This window comes from Nansenia antarctica, assembly GCF_963989245.1.
Source record: "Nansenia antarctica genome assembly, chromosome: 12".
In the NCBI taxonomy this organism is placed as follows: domain Eukaryota; kingdom Metazoa; phylum Chordata; class Actinopteri; order Argentiniformes; family Microstomatidae; genus Nansenia; species Nansenia antarctica.
The window spans coordinates 7,531,174-7,551,966 of NC_137682.1; the positions used below are offsets into that span (position 1 = coordinate 7,531,174).

Here is a 20,793-nt window from a genome sequence, read left to right on the forward strand (position 1 = left end):
AAATTGTATTGTTCTGTGATGTTTCTTAAGACCAGTAAGGCTTAAACAAATAAATAGTATTGCATCCAGGAAAAATTAAGACATGACGTCAAGAATAAAAAGGGACATTTGTTATTAGTTGTGATTTACTTTGAGGAAACTTAATCTATTGGTTTGGATGTGAATATGAGGTAATTCTTATTTCCCAGTGTGGTAAAGTGAAGATGCATGATAATACAGTAAAACATTTGATCTCATTGGGATTGGATTGGAGAAAAACAACGCTATGTCAAACTGTTTTGTTGGTGTGCAGGTCAGGAAACACAGGAGGATCTCAACTGTGACTATCATGGAGGTGCAATTATTATTCTTGGGATTCATGCCAAAATGATTGTAAAAATCTCCAGTGATGGCTCAAACACAATGCAGTGACTGGTAGCTACGGTGAAAGACAACCACATAGTATTCTCGTCTAGTCCAGGTGTAGGTCTGAATAGCATTGTCATAAAGGATGATGATCACTCTCGGTGGATATTTATGATCCCCATATTGTGTGCAGCCTATGTACATTACACTAGTATAACGAGATAACAGAAATGACATACTGAGAACTGCAGATTTCATGCTGTACTACGTGAAATTCTTGGACAGTCACAGTAATCTACAAGGAATCCACTGAACAAGAAATGAATAACAAGAACTGAGGTTTAAAGAACAGATGTGGTAATGTAATATGGGGCTAACACCACTGTCTATGTAACATACATCTTATTTGACAATACACAGAAACACCCATATGTCCAAAGGGATATTAAACTTATTTCATATTTACACTGTTTACAAATCGATTTTTTTAAATATTGCTATTAGAAAATGATAAAACACCTATTTACTCCACATGGTGGAAAAACAAGAAAATAAATCACCATAAGGGGGTTTCACATAAATGTATTCTGTTTAAATAGACTATTCTTGAAGCACTTTCCCATATTCTATGGTGTCGGTTCTACTAAGTACAGCAACATAGTTCCAATCACATGTCAGGGCCCTTAAGAATTACAAATTCAAATTCGCCCCAAAAATGTTAAAATCTCTGTTGGGACCCCCCAAGAGCCAATGTACTGAATTTGAACCCAGACCAGCAATGAGTCGTCAAACCGAGACAAAGGCAACTTTCCCACCCAGCCTGCTTTGTTTCTGCAATCCACAATCAGAGAAACAATATTAAAGGGCCTCAACTACACACAATGTGGACATAAGACCACTTTTGAAGTCTAAAAACATTGGACTACTGTCTCTTTGATCACCAACTGTCTCACCTCATGACCTATTAGCTGAATGTGTCAACCAGGTAGATTAAACAACACCATTTAATAAAAACAAATATACATTTGGCCCTAAACGTTGCTCACAGAGTTCTTGTAATTCTCAATTTAGGATGTAGCAGTATTAATGTATTCAAAAACCAGTCCAGTGTATCTTCCATGACCACCCATTCATCACTGGTCAATTGTAAATAAGGCTGGGTCACTGTATGAACCCATAGTGACTGACTTTGCTAACTGGGGTTACAGTACATGTGTTAATCGTCATATTCCACTCTAGGTGCAGAAAACAAAGAAGCGGTGTCTACTTGCATAAAACTGAGTGCGTTGTAAAGTAAAACAAGACCCTGGTGTACTGTGTGAATTACATCCTGCCAATACTATCCCATCATTCCTCCATCAAGGCCTTTCTCTGCGTAGGTCAAAGGTTTCAGAAGTCGCTCAGTTGGTAGTCTGTATTGAACGAGGAATCTAAAGTCTCTTTTATAGTCTTCCATCCTCACAGTCAAAAAGCAATTGTTCTTTTTGGTTCCGTTCACAATAATGTTGACTAATTGTCAGCCAAATATTTCCCTGTAAAGGTGAACAAATAGAGAAAACGCAGTCAGGGGAATTCAAAGCTTTTCATTTGATGAATTGGAATGAACACAGGGGTGGGGGAGTCTATTTATGCATGTAGTGTTGAATGCAGAAATAGTCAAGTAGGATTATCATTGTCTCACAAACAAACACACACACTGACCTGCTGCAAATCTCTTTTTGACGAGGGAGAGCCTATAGCCGGTCCCGATCAGCTGGATGTCACAGCCAGAGAGAGTGCTGCCCTCACTGGTGAACTGCACCGCCAACTGGGAGGGCTTACTGGGACCCTCCGTCAACTGGAACCTGCCCAGTAGAGCACCCACTCCTGGGAGTGACAGAGAACCACTTTGATTATGATGATGTGAAGTGGCAGATAGATACAGTTATAAAGAGTATCATCTCTTATCTTCCCAATAAAGAGGAAGGGGGAGGGACGAAGATGACCTACCTCCATTGTCAGATCTCTGAAAAAGGCTGGGTATCTTCCATAGGATCTTCTGCTGCTCAGAGTTCCTATTGGCAGAAACAACATTGAACACTATTACCACGGCCTTGTCCACAACGTGGACAACTTGTCTTTGTTTTGTCGTAGAATGAATTGATCACAAGTATATATCAGAACAGAGCACAGGAGAATAAGGATCCGTTTTCATACAGCGTGTAGTTTTATTTGCACAGACAGGTTAATCAGCCAGCACAAGCATTCCAAAAAGCCTCCCTTCATATTCCCAGCCTTTCCTTATCTACTCTCCTCTCCCCCCCCTCCCCCCCGTGGCCTTGGTACAGCTTAGGACACAAAGACAGGAAATCTGTCCTGCCAATTATTGTTAAGACAGTAAGATTTTTCCCCTACAGTATCTATGCATGTAACTCCCCAAAAGTTACTCCCAAAAGCTCCAGTTATATATTCATATCTCTAGTAGGCATGCTCTCATTTTATGCACCCAAATTGTGGAATGCACTAACAGTTTACATTAGGGATGCAACCTCAGCACATACTGTATGTTCAAGTCAAGACTAAAAACCCATCTTTTTAATATTGCCTTTAAATGACTAAATAATTAAATTAAGATGATATAATGATTAAAGCACTTTGAGCTGCACGTTTGCAGGAAAAGCGCTATACAAATAAAGTTATTATTATTATTATTATTAATTAATAATAATAATTCATTGAATTTATATAGCGCTTTTCCGAGGCTCAAAGACGCTGACAATATAGGGGATACGGAAAACACAAAAACAACAAGTAACATGGAACACAGAGTCAGCGAACGGGGAGGATGGTAGGGACAGGGGAGGTGGTTAGGGGTAGGGGAGGCTGTATGCATATCAGGGGGGTGGCAGGGTTAGGGGAGATGGGTAGAGGTAGGGGAGGTTGTATGCGTGTCAAGGGGGGGGGGGGGGGGCAGGGGGGCCGGGATGGGGGAGATGGCTAGGGGTAGGGGAGGCTGTAGGCATGGGAGAACAGGTAGGTTTTGAGGTGGGATTTAAAAGTGAGGAGTGAGGGTGAGTCTCTGAGTGGTTGAGGGAGAGAGTTCCAGAGGCGGGGTGCAGCTCGTGAAAAGGCACGGTGACCGAAGCCTTTGAGTTTTGAGGGTGGGACAGTGAGGGGAACAATGGATGAGGATCGGAGGGTACGGATAGGGCGGTGGGGGAGAAGGAGGTCAGTCAGGTAAGGGGGGGCCAGGCTATGGAGGGCTTTGTATGTGAGGATGAGGATTTTGAATTGGATGCGTTCTTTGATGGGGAGCCAGTGGAGAGAGTGGAGGACAGAAGTGATGTGGTCACGGGAGCGGGTGTTTGAAAGGAGGCGTGCAGCAGAGTTTTGGACCATCTGGAGTCTATGGAGGGAGCGGGAGGTGATGCCGGTGAGTAGGGAGTTGCAGTAGTCAAGGCGGGAGGAGATGAAGGCGTGGATGAGGGATTCAGCAGCGGGCGGGGAGAGGCAGTGTCTGATTTTTGCTATGTTGCGGAGGTGGAAGTAGGAGGTCTTGACGATGGAGCTGACGTGGGGATCAAATATTATTATTATTATAGTAAGAGATCTCTAGTTGGGCTCAGTCAGCATCCTTACCAGGTAGCAGGAGGGATCATAGCTTGGAGTTTGGCCACACCCCCGTCCACGGGCACCAGGAAGTGGATGTTGTGGAGTGGCGCGGGGGAGGCCATGGCCTCGCTGTTGTATTTGTAGTCTATCCTGAGGTCAGTGCTGGTGGCGTCGCCACGCCAACTAACTGCCAGATTCAGAGGAGTGGACTGGATCCCCTCAGCTGAGACCTGAGACATATCAGACAGATATCTACGGATCTACGACACGATACAGATACTGTAGGTCACCTATTTTGGATTTTAAAATGTACGAATTTCGCAGAAAGGTGAGCGATTATCATGCCTGGTAACTATAACTGTGTACACCATGCAAATGTTCTCACCTGATATTTGATCATATCCACGTTGTAATAAGTCGCTTGAGGCTTCTGGTCAGCCACTCTCCTCAGGTGGCTCATCAGGTTTGGCATATTTACCCAGAATCCCTTAGTGTCCGCATTGGAAATGGTGGCGTCACTATAAAGTACATTGATATTTAAAAAACTAATCTATCACTGAATCAAACAAGAATAAATGGCAAATGGCAGTTCAGTCACTTCTGTCAACCAAAGGTAGCACCGGGCAGTCAATAATAGGTTACTACAGGTCAAACCCCTTGCATGGAACACCACAATTGTAAGTCAGTCAGAGCATCAGCATTACCAGCACAGCAGCTGTGGGTTGGGGAGGACCTGCTCTAGTCGGCTGTAGTTGCTGATGCAGAAGGTGAGGACCGGGGGAGACGGGTGGCTGGCAAAGTGCCTGGTGATGCCAGCTGGGAAAGACAACACCATCTCCCCTGTGATCTTCACCACACACCTGGAGGACAGAGAGAGAGAGAGGCGGAGGCGCTCAGAAACAGCTCATGTCAACTTAGACAGTTCGTGAGCTTAGAATTATAAGGTTCTATCTCCGTTTAGGGTCGTTCAGAGATATTGAGCGTCAAAGTTCTTTAAAAATAACACCACACAGGCATTAATAAACACCTAATGGATCAGATTATGTAAAAAACTCAATTCTGACAAAAATGGAGATAGAACCTTATAATTCTAACGTCACGAGTTGACCATCAATACCATCAATACTAGTGTTTTGAGTGTTATTCATATCAATATGAATGTTGCTACTTGTCTCAGCATTAGATTAGCACTTGAGAAACCTTACTTGCTTGGGTCAGCTCCTTTGAAGTAGGCGTTGATGGTCTCAGTGAAGGCAGCCGCCACAGGCAGAGTGTCCTGGGCTCCCATGGTGAGTGGGCTGGGTCCTCTGGAGCACCCTGACACACACACGCACACACACACACACACACACACACACACACACACACACACACACACACACACACACACAGATGGTTGATCACCAGAAAGGCATTCATCAGAATACAGTAAGACCCCATAATAACACAATAACTTAGTGGTTTTAGCTCTACTAATTGGCCTACCCACATGTGGCCTGATGACAAGTTGTGAGTCAGGGGGTATTAGCCATAGAGTGCATAGAGATGGAGAATTAGAGATATGAGGAAGAGGTCAAACATGATAGGATGGAGACAGAGCTTCAGGAAGGTGACTGAGTCACACATAGGACTTTCACACCGCCAAGGAACCGTGCCCCGTTCCATCCCTGTTCTGGAACCTCCAAACCTTGGTGGTGTGTCTGGCGAACCAGCCCGCGTTCATTCCAGTGTAACCGGAACCATCAGCGTCATGAACGTTGGGTGACTGAAGGGGCGGGATAAACAAAAATGGCACAACAAGATGGCGGCTACTTCATTGGAAATGAGGATAATATCTTCCACTACTACAGTATCTGAAATAAGCACTATTTTCTATGAAAAAAAAAAAAGAAACACTTTCTAAACACGTTATTTTACTAGCCAGCTGCTCCGTTACTGGAATAGAAATGGTTACGAAGTTTGCATGTACGCGCGCATGTGTGTGTGTTTGCTGAGCTTGTGAGGAAGATAGAGAGAATGATGAAACTTTTAATAATTTTTTTAAATCACTAATGATTAGATTTAGATCACATTACATTTTGTCTCCTTCCTTCTTTATAGTCGACACAGCCACTGACGACGTCACGGTTCTAGTTTTTGGTTTGAGCTGAGAAAGACTATTTTCGGGTTCCAGCTGCGAACCAATTTTTCAGGCTCCAAACCAATTAAATGTTTTGGTCTGAATGCGCCGGCTGGTTCCAGATTAGGTTCAGGAATGCGAACCAATGCGACATGGTTTCCTTGGCAACGTGAAAGCCCTAACAGACAGGGGGGTGCAGACGCAGTACAAGCTCTGGTAGTGGTTTGACTCACCTTCAAAGGACAGATAAAACCTCCCATGGTCAAACCATACCAGTGAAGGCGGCTGGCCCTCTATGTAGAGGAGGAGAGTGAGATGGAGGAGAGGGGAGATGAGAGGCAGGCAGGCAGGAGGAGGAGAGAAGGACAGCAGGGAGAGTTACTGGAGGCTAGACCCTAGTCACATGACACAGGACAAGGTCAGATGGGCCTTGCAGTATGACGGGTAGAAAGGGAGGAATGCGGTTAATGTGTTAAAAGGGTTAGTGTCGTAATGTGTTAAAAAAAAAAGAGAAAAAAAAGTAAGAAAAGCCTAGACTCTATAAGACTGTGTGTGTGTGTGTGTGTGTGTGTGTGTGTGTGTGTGTGTGTGTGTGTGCGTGTGCGTGTGCGTGTGTGTGTGTCATTTTCCTCTCTTCACTGTAAACAAATTGTACTGAGAGCTGGACCCTACAAAAGCTATTTTGCCTAGAACAAACCACTAACAAAATGTCACAATAATTCATTGAATGATGATCAGTGAAGACGAATCACTTTCCATTCATGAGTTGTAAGTAAATTGTGAATTGAACAGACCGGTCGGTGATTGTACAGAAGTTGGGGGGGGCATGGATATGGGTATGGGTGTGATGATGATGACCATGTCTCTCTACCTGTGGTGTTGATGTTGAGCTCCCGTCCCAGGGTGGGGGTGGAGGCCGCGCTCAGGGAGGTGATGGACGAGATGGAGGAGGAGCTCTCAGCCCGGGCCAGAGGGGCGAAGGGAGGGGGGCTGCCGGAGACTGGGGGGCTGAAGGGCCGAGTCTGGGGGGGGGGGGCGGGGGGGGGTGGAGAGAGAAAGAGAGAGACATACAGAGAAAGAGAGAGAGAGACATACAGAGAAAGAGAGGGAGAGAGACATACAGAGAAAGAGAGAGAGAGAGACATACAGAGAAAGAGAGAGAGAGAGAGAGAGAAAGAGAGAGAGAGAGACATACAGAGAAAGAGAGAGAGAGAGAGACATACAGAGAAAGAGAGAGAGAGAGAGAGAGAGTGAGTGAGAGGGACATACAGAGAGAGAGAGAGAGAGAGAGAGAGAGTGAGTGAGTGGGACACACACACACTGACACACTCACAACACAACAAGCGGCCCCAGAGAATGAGTGAGCGCACACACACACGCATGCGCACACACACACACGCACACACACACACGCACACACACACACACACACACACACACACACACACACACACACACACACACACACACACACCAAAACACTGTGCCAACACCCTCTGTAAAGCATGTGTGTAAAGAAAGTCACTCTAGGAAGTAGGGTTCATTCATACCAGGTCCCCTATTGGTTTCCCAGGGGGCAGTTTGGGTCGTGAGGACGGCCTTGGAGGCGGAGGGGGGGGGATCGGGCTGCCACAGGACAAGGGTGTGGCTGGACAGGCTGGAGAGGAGGGCCCTGAGAGAGAGAGATGACGAGGCGTATGACCCCCAGTTATGACCAGCTACTGTTTGTTATCTGTTATGACCAACAGCACATGATGCCCATTCGTATACTATACGGCCATTATATCCGTTTTAATATTGATTCTACCTGTTGTATTTCTATGTTGTGTTGTGTTATACTCACTGCTGCCTGGACAGGGTCCAGGGGAGGACACTACGGACCTGTAGGTGGGCGGAGGGAGAGGGGGCGGCGTGCCCCTGAAGCCTGGCGTCAACTCCCTGGGTGAGGCCATGAAGTCAGGCAGCTCCTCCCTCAGAAACACCCCCTCCGGGGTCCTCTTCCCCCCGGCGCCACCCAGGACCAGGGGGGAAGGGACGCCGGCCCGTTGGGACCTCTCTGCAGGTAGGGGCGGAGGGACAGGGCTGACAGGGGGGAGGGGAGGGTACTCTGGGTACTCTGGGTACTCTGGGTACTCGACTCTCTCGCCCGAATACAGGTCGCGGTCGAGGCAGGACGGAGGGGAGTCGGGGGGGGAGAAGTCAGGGGGAAGTGGGGGAACAGGCTCGTCAGGAGGGGGGCCTAATACGATCGAGGGGGGTGAATCTGGGGGAGAGGAGAAGGTGGGCGGGGAGGGCGGAGGCTCGTCGGGAGGGGGACCCGGGGAGTCGCAAGGCGAAGAGGGGGAGGAGGGGCAGGAGGGGCAGGAGGGGATGTCGGGCGGGGGGGACTCCGGGGGAGGAGGCGGGGCGGGTTCGTCCGGTGGGGGTGGTCTCTCGCTGCTGAAGCTGACCCATCTAGGCGGCGCCATCTGCTCGTCGGTCCCGGGGGGGGAGTCCGCTTGGCCAAACACGTCGTCCAGGTCAGGCGCAGGGGAGCCTTGGTAGGAGGCAGGAGATTGGACATTCAGATAGATTGGTGCTCTTCCATTGGGTATATCAGCTTTGAAAAGAGACGAGACAACGATGAGAAAAAAAAGGGACAATTCGATCAAATCTGTTCTAAAAAAAAAGTGCTAGATGTAAATGTTAGTGAAATAATATTACCGGAAGATTCCGACGAAGGATAGCCGTGACTAGTTGCTGGGATATTCTTAGGAGGAAGTGGAGGAGGAGCTGAAAAGAGAGGACAGTATTAACAGCTTGAATTGTAGATTGTAGGTTGTAAGTCTACAGCATACACTTCTTAGGCAAACATATACAGTACAAATACCGTAGCCTACATTCCTACGGTTACCATAAACCTTCTATTAAATGCCCACGGTGTATTGGAGACAGGCTATTGTTGGGGACTGCACTTATTGGAGGTTTTAACTGTATACAATTATAATCCTAGATGTGTCTGACAACTGATATAATTAGAGCAGGGTGAAGTCTATTCTAATAGCAGCTTACCTCCTGTGGGGAAGGTTCTGGTAAGAGGGGACTCGGGACGTTGTCTGGATTCACACCACACATCTAACTCCATAGGGACCACTAGGATCGGGAAAAACAAAAGGCATGGAAAGAGTTCACCACAACCCAGTAGGAACATATCCCACACAACCATACCATGCATATAAGCCACAGCCAGCTAGATCGGATGATAACAACCCTGTACAGTGGATACTTCTTACTGTGAGTCAACCAAATCACAAACATACTCAACCTAGATAACACATGCAAGAGGTTACACACACACACACACACACACACACACACACACACACACACACACACACACACTCATGTATGGATATGTGAAGCACCATCATATCTGTGTGCCTCATAGGAAGGATCCGGAGGCCCAAAGAAAGCTTGAGGATTCCTGGAGTCACTGTGTGGGATAAGTGGAATAAGAAGAACAAAACCATCATTAGTTCACCCTCTGATATCAATTCTATCCATTCTGACAAAGTATTGCTGGTTGCAAAGAATGTGAATGAGGATGGCTGATCAGTGATCAGTATGCACGGGTATGAATGTAACCTCTGACCTCTGGGGTGTCTCAGGGACGGGGCTCGGTGTCGGTGTGGAGCGTCTAGGTCTGGCGATCTCTTCACCTGAGAAGAAAGAAATTCAACATTCACACTAATGTAGCAGGGTAGCTTTAGGACCCAGGAACTTTTAGGCAGCCTCTAGACTCTAGAGTGCCACTTCTATATCAAAGCCCCGCAACAATTCAAGTGGTGTTTGCTAATGGAGCTTGTTGCTTGCTGACGAACGTGTCTGAAACGGTTAGCGTGCTGAATGCCTCAGGCAGTAACCAGTTCTACTTAGTGATGGATGGGGGAAACGAAGCTTTCGACGCATTGACACATTCAATACAATTGTGTCCGAAAAAGTGTCGATCTATCGATGCAGTCGATACAGCAGCTCCATAATGACATCTGGTGGTCAGGCGGTTTGGCGCCATGGTATGGCGACTGTATCGATTGATTCACAACAAGTCAGGAATTTGGGGCAAAATACAATAAGCCCACCGTCATCTGTCATGTCTTGTCCAATAAAGGTGCTGTGACAAACTGTCGATGTGTATGTGGCCATATATGCGGTCTTAAGACTGGTTTGATGAACTAAAATGCACACAGGTTGAAGAGGCATGGCTAGGTTTCAAAACCAAATTCCTAAATATTATTGACAGTATAGCCCCCATGAGAACCACCAGGGTTAAAACCCGATCGGAACCATGGATGAATTCGGACATTCTAAATGCTATGAAAGTCAGAGACCTAAAATGCTCTGAAGTTCAAAAATGCAAATCAAAATTAGTGAAACACTTAAACGAAGATCACAAAACCCACTTTGAGAAAATTAAAAAACAATGCAACAAACTATGCAATCAGGTAATTACCATGACCAAATCTGCTAAGAAAGAATACCTCGATAACAAAATCGAAGAAAACTTAAACAAACCACGTGACCTTTGGAAGCTACTTAATAGCCAACTAGGTTGCAGTCAAAAACTCAAAACCAGGTCTACAAACATCAGCATAAAATCTGGTGATTCTCTCCTTACAGACAAGCTGGATGTGGCTAAGTGCTTAAACACTTTCTTTACAACCATAGCCACTAAATTAGTTAACAATCTACCACCCCACTCAGGGCGTTATGGTGTAGAGCACATCCGTGAGTTCTACAATAAACTGGGTGTACGCAATGATGATTTTAAACTCTCCATGGTGTCAAACGATGAGGTGTTTAAAAAGCTAGGCGCTCTACACTCAGAAAAGGCCACGGGCCATGACAATATTCCAGCCAGATTTCTAAAAGACTCAGCTGCCTCCATTACCCCAATCATCACCCACATAATAAACCTCTCCATCAAACAGGGACACGTCCCCCTTGACTTTAAAATAGCAAGGGTAACCCCACTGTATAAAAAAGGAAGCAAATTAGACCCAGGCAACTACCGACCTGTTTCTATTCTTAATTCCATCTCGAAACTTATGGAAAAAATAGTTTATGAACAGGTCGATAGGTACCTTACCGAAAAAAAGCTGATGTATGAATTTCAATCAGGATTCAGAACATCCCATTCCACTGACACATGCCTTCTCTATTTGAACGACCACATCAACCATGAGGTGGACTCGGGCAAGTACTGCGGCATGGTCATGCTGGACCTCCAGAAGGCCTTCGACACAGTAGATCACCACATATTGTTAGATAAACTGAAAGCAATTGGGTTCGATAGAACATCGGTGAGCTGGATGCAATCCTACTTAGAGGGGAGGGAACAGGTGGTTAGTGTGAACGGAACACTGTCCCCCCCCCTCCCAGTGACCTGCGGCGTTCCACAAGGAAGCATTTTGGGACCTTTACTGTTCCTAATATATGTGAATGACATGTCATCAGCATGTGATTGCAATTTGTTCCTGTTCGCGGATGACTCGGCTCTGCTGGTCTCTGACAGGGACATATTGCAGGTGGAAAAAGCGCTAAGCACTGAACTGAGTAGAATCTGCATCTGGCTAGCTGACAATAAACTATCAATACACCTAGGTAAAACTGAAACCATCCTATACGGATCCCCATCTAAACTCAGAAAGGCTGAAAATTTTAAAATAAAAGTGGGTAACATTAATATCACAAGAAAAGAGGATATTACATACCTGGGCTCCATCTTAGAGGCAAATCTTTCCGGAGATAAAATGGCAGCAAAAGTAATCAAAAAAGTGAACCAAAGAACTAGATTCTTGTACAGGATATCCTCACTTGTCAGTAAAAACACACTGAGGACCCTATCAGGAGCTCTCATTCAATGTCACTTCGACTATGCCGTAACATCATGGTACTATAGAACCACAAAGGCCCATAAAACAAGACTCCAGACAGCCCAAAATAAACTGGTTAGGCTTCTGCTAGGCCTCAACCCTAGGACACATCTAACCGCTGCTCATTTTTTGAGCCTTGATTGGCTACGAGTAGTTGACAGAGTGCAGCAGCTTGCACTGGGCCTGGTCTTCAAGATACGCTACACCACAAAGACACCCAAGTACCTGTCAACATACTTCCAAAAAGTGAACAACGTCCACACATACAACACCAGAGGAAGCTCCACGAACCACGTTCAACCGCGTTGCACCACAAACAAGGGGTTAAACTCGTTTGCAAACTATGCAGTAAAAATGTGGAACGCCCTTCCTATAATCTTAAAGGAGTGCAAAACACTGCCCACCTTCAAAACCACTCTCAAAAAACATTTACAGGAGGCTGCAATCCGTAACTGGACCCTCTAAATCAAAAATCAGATTAAAAGACCCGAACTACCCACTGTACATACTTTGTGTTTTGTCCCCTGCCCCCACCTGTGGTGTATGTCCCCACCTGTCCTACCCGCTGTACATACCTTATGTTTTGTTGTATTGTTCTTCCCATGATGGATGTGTGTTTATCTTGTAGATAGTAATAGTTATTTGTCTGTATTATCTTGTAGATAGTACTAGCTTTTTTGTCTGTCTTACATGTAACGATGAATTGAGAATCAAGGACCCCAATTGAAATAAGCCAGTGGCTTTCTTGGGTTTTTATCCTGTTAGTTGACCTTGTATGTAATATGTACTTTCATGTACCTACTTCTGCAAATCTTCTAATAAAGTTTTCAATCAATCAATCAATCAAATATCGGTGTGTCCAGTAGACTAGTTTTGTTTCATTATAAGGGCTGGCTGAGTAACAGTAGTTTGATCTATTGGTATTGGTCTAGGTCTGGCTTGTTAACCCAGTGACATATGTTGTGCAGTGTTTGTTGTGTTTGATGAACAAATGTTTAGCCTACACGATAGCCTTAAGTATTTGGTGTGTATTGTGTGATAGGATCTGTGTGATCACAATATAGTTTGGTGTGACTAACCTTTTTATATATCTAAAGCATTGGGTGATGTACTGTAGCCTGTCCCCTCTTGGTTAAGAGTTACCTCACCAACCTTATGCCATTGTACTTAGGCCCACTGTTACACCCTGTCGGTTTTATATTGTGCACTATTTATTCTGTATTTTGTGATTATGTAAAATAAACGGTGGGAGTTCATTTAATTGTGACAGGACATGAGCATGAAATCCAGCCTTAATTCTAGTAGGTGTATCTGAGAGAGCATCTCATCCCTATACGTGAGAGTGGCGTTGTGGAAACCACTAGTATACCACCCCGCCATCGTTCACAGACATACATGTAACATCACCTACAGTATGTATCACGCATGCAACTTCAAATCAAATCAAAACATTTTCCACCAATGATCTACTTACAAGACAGATGTCTCTTAATCTGGCCCTGTAACAAAAAAAAGGAATACTTTCAGAACACAAAGTTTCAAAAAGAAAGCTAACTAATAGACTCACACACAATATTCTGGTCCCGTGACTGCAAAATAAGTAGCCTTATAAGCCTCTGACAGACAGGTCTCCCTGTACAACACTTCTCTTGAATAAAAGAGGCTAGAGATTCTCTTTCAAACAGTAAACCTTAGTAGACCTTGACAAAACTATCTTTTGTTTTGTGAGGCAAAATCAGTAAATCTCTTTTGTTGCTTGGCTGGAAAACTGTAGATGAACTAGAGGCTGTGTTTGGGTGTACTTGCCAGCAGGGGGCGACTCACCGGGCTGCGTCTCTGAGACCAGCAAAAAGGGAGAGAGAACAGACCTGGTCAGAGAGTGAGTGACAAATCAGTCAAACAGACAGAAAAGAAACCAAACAACTCTTTACTTAAACCCTGTGCTGTAAAGACCTCATAATGCAACATTAGACGGAAAACACATGTACATTCATGTATTTCCACCTGTCAATCAACATACCATCGCCATGCCAATGATAAAGCTGCACATATGATCCGTTTTTGCTTACGCAACAATTAGCTTAGCACAAACCGAATCAATGGGCTAAGAACAGGTGTTATGTATTCACATTGTGCATCATGGATTTTGAAAGCTTTGCAAAAGAGGTTCAAGTAAAGTTTTGAACCCCAAAAAATTACTTGGGGAGGAAGTTCTTTAAAAGGTGTTAAGAAACATGCAGAATGAAAGAGGAAGCAATTTTTAAAAAAATGATGATATAGAGACAGAGGAAGAGGTTGATCCAAGTGTCCAACATCATTGTAGATCTTTTAGCTAACACAGGGGGGAGAAACATAGCTAGCGCCACCAAGTAAGCCCATGCCATGCTCTGTCTTAGCAGTGAACGTGAAGATGAGAAAAAATAAAGACAGGCTTACCGGACTTCGCCTCTATCAGAGCAACATGTGTGAGAGGGAGAGAGAGAATGGAGAGAAAAAGATAGTGAGAGAAAGAGAGAGAGGGAGGGGAGGAATGAGAGGGTGAGGAGAGAGAGAGAGAGATTCAAATATTCAGATACATTTGATATGACATTGTAAAGCCTAGAATGTGCTGTAGCTGTAGCATAGCAGTACGATTCATACAGTACACTAGAGATGAGATCATCTGTATGCACCACAGCCGGTTGTATTTACCATAGTAAATCATGTTTATAAATAACAGATTTACATTTTTACCATTTAGCACAGACGCTTTTATCCAAAGCAACTTACAATTTAGAGATTACAGTGCCTTACTCAAGGGCATACTAGTGGTGGTGTTCCCAGGTGGGATTTGAACTCATGACCTTCTGATCACCAGTGATCACCAGTCCAATTCACCATCCCCGAGGCCTTCAGTATAGTAAGTGGTCTCTCGTATGTGACTGCTTACATTTACATTTTACATGTTTGACATTTAGCTTTTATACAAAGTGACTTACAACAAGTACAGTTGTCTAAAGTAACTGAATGATCTATACATCGGTCATGCTAGGACCAGGGGCCATTGGTAGTTACAATGCTAGAAGAAGGAATTATTTTATTTGTTTAATTGGGGTGGCTGAGGCGCAGGAGGTAGAGCCGGCGTCTAATGATCGCAAGGTCGGCAGATTGGCGGTTCGAACCCCGGCTGGCCACATGTCGGTGTCCCTGGGCAAGACACTGAACCCCAAGTTGCTCCCAATGAGCGGTCCGGCGCCTTGCATGGTAGCTTGGCCGCCATTGGTGTGTGAATGGGTGAATGAGAGGCCGTTGTAAAGCGCTTTGGAATAAGGCGCTATACAAGTTAGTCCATTTACCATTTGTATTATTATTATTTTCTTATTAACAGTAGAGGGACTAGTGCTTCTAGCACTTATTCTTATAGAATGTCTTATTTGTGATGTAAAGTTGTTTCACTATACTTCAGGCAAATGCACTTATTGGAAGTTGCTATATACAAGACGAGCATCAGCTAAATGAGTCAAATATAAACATGTCAACATGTCGAGGGGCTCACCAGAGACGGAGAGAGGGCCAGACCTCCCACAGAGGCTTTCAGCACGTCCACAGAGGGGACAGAACACTTGAGGCCACTGTCAGAGGGCAGAGGCTTGATCTTGATCTTGAACTTCTTCCTGCTTTCCTCCTCGTCCTCCGAGTCACTGGAGGAGAAAAACTGCTTGCCTTTGGGAGCTGGTGGGTCCTTGTTAAGGCGGGTTAGAAAGACACTGTTTTACATGGAGTTACACACACCGCAGACTGCATTGCGGACAACACACTCGTGAAACGATCACATATAGGGCAAGCCTCACACTGAACGTTCCAAGAGCCTATCCCCCCCCTGCCTTCACACAACATTTATATTGACCATGAATCCTTTCTAAAAAACACAAAAAACGGATTCTCAAACATATTTTTAGGAACAGGAGAATGAAATATGACCTGTCTGTGTCGGCCTAGTGTGTCCCAGTTACACCCACACTGCACCTGCTGGAACAGAGGCCAGAGGTTGTACCTGAGCTCAAGATAGAAGCTCTCTTACAGCTCAAGGTAGAAGCTCTTCTACCTTACCACAGATGTAGGATCAGATTACCCTACCTCAAACTTCCAACCTTAACTAATCAGGGTAGAAGATAAAGATATGACCCTGGGCCACTGATTAGGGGGTAACCTATCTGACTGTGTCCCCGGTTGCCCTCCTCTTCATGGGACTTCCTCTGGCCCCTCCTCTGGTCCTCCTCTAGTTCACATGTGGGAAAATTAGATGGGTGGGTGGGGGGGGGGGGGGGGGGCTATTGATTATACCTATCTAACACTGAGAAGCACTGGTCCAATCTGTCGCTCAGCTAAACAGGTCAATAGCTTTAGCAGGCAGTGTACCAAGACTACTGCTGTTGCTGCCTTGGGTGACCTGGGGTGGTCCAGTGGTCTAGCACCACCGTGGCGCCCTGCAGCGCACACATATGCCCATGTTGGCATGGTTTCACATCGGGCCCCCATGCCATGCTGACTATTCTGTCTTTACTCTACTGTCTCTGTCAAAAAATAAAATAAAAAGGAGGGAGTGGAACTACACACGACTCCAAATAATAACCTTGAAAAAAAAGACTGCCTGATCTAATGAATGAATGAATGAATGAATGGTCTTTATTGTCATTGCTACAGTACAGGTACCAAACAACGAAATTTAGGAGGGGTGGCTCCCCTGGTGTTAGGAAAGGGAAGAAAAAAAAAACACTTTTAAAAAAATCACAAGAAGGGAAGGAGCTGGTTTACATAAATAAAGGCTATGTACACTATCCACTGTACTATACTGTACAGATAGACGACTAGGGTTGTCATATTGCACAATAGTGTTATTTCACATTTATTTAAAGTGTCGCAGTTTGCAGGCTTGAAATGTACGACATCTAGAAGGATATTTTCTCTCTCCTCTCCGGGCCTTTGGCTGAAGCCCTCGTCGTCCACATCCGGAGAGGCCTGTGTACGGGGAAGACAACATGATTGGTCAACTGATCAAACAACAATAGTTCCGCTCTGTAATAAATAAATACATGCATACTGCAGTACAATGTTTTTTTTTCTTTTTTTAAAAGATATGTTGGTTTGTTAGTTGAGGAGCCTTGCAGAGATGATGAGTGGCATTATCGGCCTCTGCATAGTTAGGGAAAGAAATACAAGCAATGCTTCTTCAGTTCTCACTGACTAACATGCAGGGGGGGTAGTGAGACAGAGGCGCACGGTGGGTACATACATATCGGTCCCAATCAATCTCTCCATAATAGCCATTAGGAGCCCCGTTGGTCTTTTTCTGGGATAATGGAAATAAATCTATGAGAGCGTACCTGAGCAACTGTCATAACAGCAAACCTACAGTGTTACACACACATCCAGCTTTGAAACACCACCACTATTCACTAAAGGGTAGAGATAGGTGGCCCGAGGACAGGTGACACGTTCATCAGGACATTATACGGTACTGTACTTCACGACTGACAAAAGAATATGAAACAGTGACAAATGAGGATACTGAAAACACAATACAGAAAAACATCGATGCCATAGAACATTCTATACTGTGCTACTGTTGTACTCACAGCTCCATCTTTGTCAGGTGAACCCCTGTGGAGAGAGACGGAGGACAAAGGCAAGGCAGATTGATCAGCCTTGAAGACTATTATGATGATATTAATGAAAAGCTAAGAATAATGTTTTTCACAAACAGCAACTCCTAAAATACAGTAAATCTCCTGAATTATTATGCAGTGTTGAGAGAATTATTATTAAGGTTACTAAATGATGCAGTGTTGTAAATGTTTAATTGTGCATATTAGGAATATATATATATATATTTATTTTTTAAATCTTCTTCTCATGTGCTTTTTACCTACACACTTGTCGAATAGAGAATACAGGTGTGCAAAAGTTGTCTGTGTCATTAACTGTGCATACGAACAGTGTCTACTGTTTAGCAGTAACTGGGCAAACTCACGTGGAGTCGGTGTCCTTCTCTTTCTTCCTCAACCCAAAGGCCTTCCTGGTACGCTTTTTCAGTCCTAAAAGAGGAAAAGGTGAAAGAGGAGAGAAAGAGAGAGAGAGAGGGGGGGGGGAGAGAGAGACACTAACTATTATGACATTTTGTCATTGTACCAGCTCATCAAGCATGACATTTTTAATTAACAAACACGGCCAAGATGCAAGAGTTATAATGTATGCAGGACAGTCACGGTATCAATAAGAATAATTAAATCACCTGAAATGTAAAAAATTAAAATAAAAAATACAGAGAAGAAAGTCAGCCAGTAGTGATCAATGTAAACACTTCATTTAGCCAAGCAATGAGGGGAAAAAAGCTACTGCAGCCATTCTGTGCCAAAACAGAGGGCCAAGCCCCTCCAGGGTTAGCAGTTGGCACCAAACAGTGTTGTAATCGGGGCAACTGGAAAAACCAACACCCTGGGACAACTACTCAGAGGCTATATAGCCCTGTACCTCTATGACGGCTCCACAAAGAGCCCTGTTTGGGGTGACAGTAGGGTTTCAATTCTCAAAGGGGAATAAAGTGACAAGCCAGAGGACTTGTGATAAATTCATGGTACCTCATCATGATAAAGGTAAGTCCATCCCACTGTGATATTCTTGGAGAAAGGTCTAGTGGCTATTCATGTTGTTTCTCACATTCAATCATAACGGCATGTAAACTGAATCTCCAGGATTATGTGCAACTTTCTTCCCACACATTAAGAAACCATGTTTGAAATGATATGCAGCTGTATGTATGATGATCCAAATCGGGTAAATTCATAATTATAAGCATATATTCTATAACAATGCTTGTAATATTGTTCCACATGGTAAACTTTGTTTGTTGACATTCATTGTCCCCCATGACAATATATCAGACACCACTCGTAAACAGACACCACTCGTAAACAGTAAACAACTGAAATTCTGAAATGACACTGTTTGGCTGTGAGAGAAAATATGTTTCCTGTAGACTTGTTCAAATGTACAGTAGGCCTACATTGAGGCAGTGTTGGAAGAATGTTGTTTTTGCAAACCAGTTACCAGGTTTGACTGAATAGGCTTCTAAGGCAGTGATTTGAGTAATTCATAATTGTAACTACTATATCTAAAAGTACTGACAAATGTAGTCTTTTAAAGTAGGATTAGTTTATGCCAAGGACTGAGCAGAAGATGTGCTGCACAACACAGTCTAAACAGCCTGGGACTGTCTGTCTTCACCGGTGGTTCAGTTTGCACCATTCTCTCGCCCCTACCTCTTGACACCTCTTCGATGAAAGGATAGGATTAATATAAACTATGTGATGGCCACTCAATCTGGCCGACTGGAGCTAAGGCAGAGCTAAGGCCATCTTTCATACACCACCACTCCATTTCACATTCATGGAGGAGGGCCTCTGTGACGATAACGCTGTGTAACTGAACAGCAATCATCTCATTATTAGAGACACATGATGAAGGAAGCTCTTTCTCTCTCTCTATTACTGATTACATCTCTCAGTCACAAGCCATCTCTATTTCTGGCCGGGCAGTGAGGCTGTCGGTAACCGAAGACCTTCCGATCCCACAGCAGAAGAACTGTTCACTTCTCACGGCACACGGGTAACTCTGGGTCTCAACGGTGACCCAAACAGTGCATTCTTAATACTAGAACAGCCGTGCCTTTTTTTACCTACTATAAGAGCCACAATGCCACAATGGGAAACTGCTACTTACACACAACAACCCCTAGTTGGCCGTCTTGTAAATTAGCCTGCCTCCTACACAGAAAAACTGCAAAGTAGCTTTATATTAGCTTATCCTGATGTGATTTTGAAAATGTAAGGATACTGGGTGGTAGAACGCATATATATAGGAAAAGTCATGAAATGACCCCACCCATGGCTGTTCTAGTGTTAAATGTGTATAGAGCCAAGAAAACTGCCATGTGTTGCTACAAGTGCATTAGTGACATCAATGACATGATGAGACCTATTTTACAGTCTTACCCCTCTGCAGTGTTAGCCACATACTGTTTGCAGTCACCCTAAGCCTCATATACAGCCTTTTGATTATAACACAACACACATATGTAAGTAATGTTGCTTCACTTGTCTGCAGGCATTTAGCTAATAATAGCCACCATGCTGGAATAGGTGAAAGCAGGTTTAGTCTAGGCACGAGTATAGGCTTACAGACAGTAATAATACACCGTTTGTTGTCTATTGAGACACTGTTAATTTGATCTTATCCTAAATATGACTGGATAGACCTTCCAAAAACAACATGTAACATTGGGATATGACTTTAGTTGGTAACCTTGAGACAAGACTATTAATCATACACACCCACACCCACACCCACACCCACACCCACACCCACACCCACACCCACACACACACACCCACACACACACACACACACACACACACACACACACACACACACACACACACACACACACGCATTCTAGAAAGCCACATCACGGGGGGGGGAAATAGGCTAGCCTAGCCAGCGAAACACAGGTGCTCCAGATTCTGACAAGACCTTATTCCATCACAAGCTAGTCGCACCCCACAGCCTTAGCAGAAGGACATAAAGATGAAGGAGAAAGAGAGGGATAGGTGGAATAGAAGATAGAGGAGGAAGGGGGGGGGGGGGGGGTGGGAAGAAATAATTACCTTCCATCATGATTGCAGATTTTCATTCCTCTGCCCCCCGCCCCCCCACGGATGGTGGGAGACAGCCCCAGACAGATGGACAGATGGAGAAATCCCAAAAACCCAGAGTGGTGGTTAGAGGATG

General features: G+C 44.5%; 1 protein-coding gene across 1 annotated transcript; it reads right to left on the bottom strand.

The window, feature by feature from the left end:
• Nucleotides 1-1,854: 1,854 nt before the first annotated feature.
• On the bottom strand, nt 1,855-20,679 carry sgip1b (SH3GL interacting endocytic adaptor 1b; the record flags this gene model as incomplete). The annotated part of the gene is made up of 22 exons (XM_080543457.1): nt 1,855-1,877; nt 2,047-2,211; nt 2,335-2,399; nt 3,964-4,166; nt 4,322-4,454; nt 4,641-4,796; nt 5,142-5,253; nt 6,927-7,077; nt 7,606-7,727; nt 7,899-8,654; nt 8,759-8,827; nt 9,107-9,150; nt 9,687-9,753; nt 13,442-13,466; nt 13,792-13,803; nt 14,404-14,415; nt 15,503-15,679; nt 16,891-16,965; nt 17,240-17,296; nt 17,583-17,607; nt 17,978-18,041; nt 20,670-20,679. 22 exons carry the CDS (start codon nt 20,677-20,679, stop codon nt 1,855-1,857), a joined length of 2,523 nt encoding a protein of 840 aa, XP_080399583.1.
• Between the last annotated feature and the right edge of the window lie 114 nt (nt 20,680-20,793).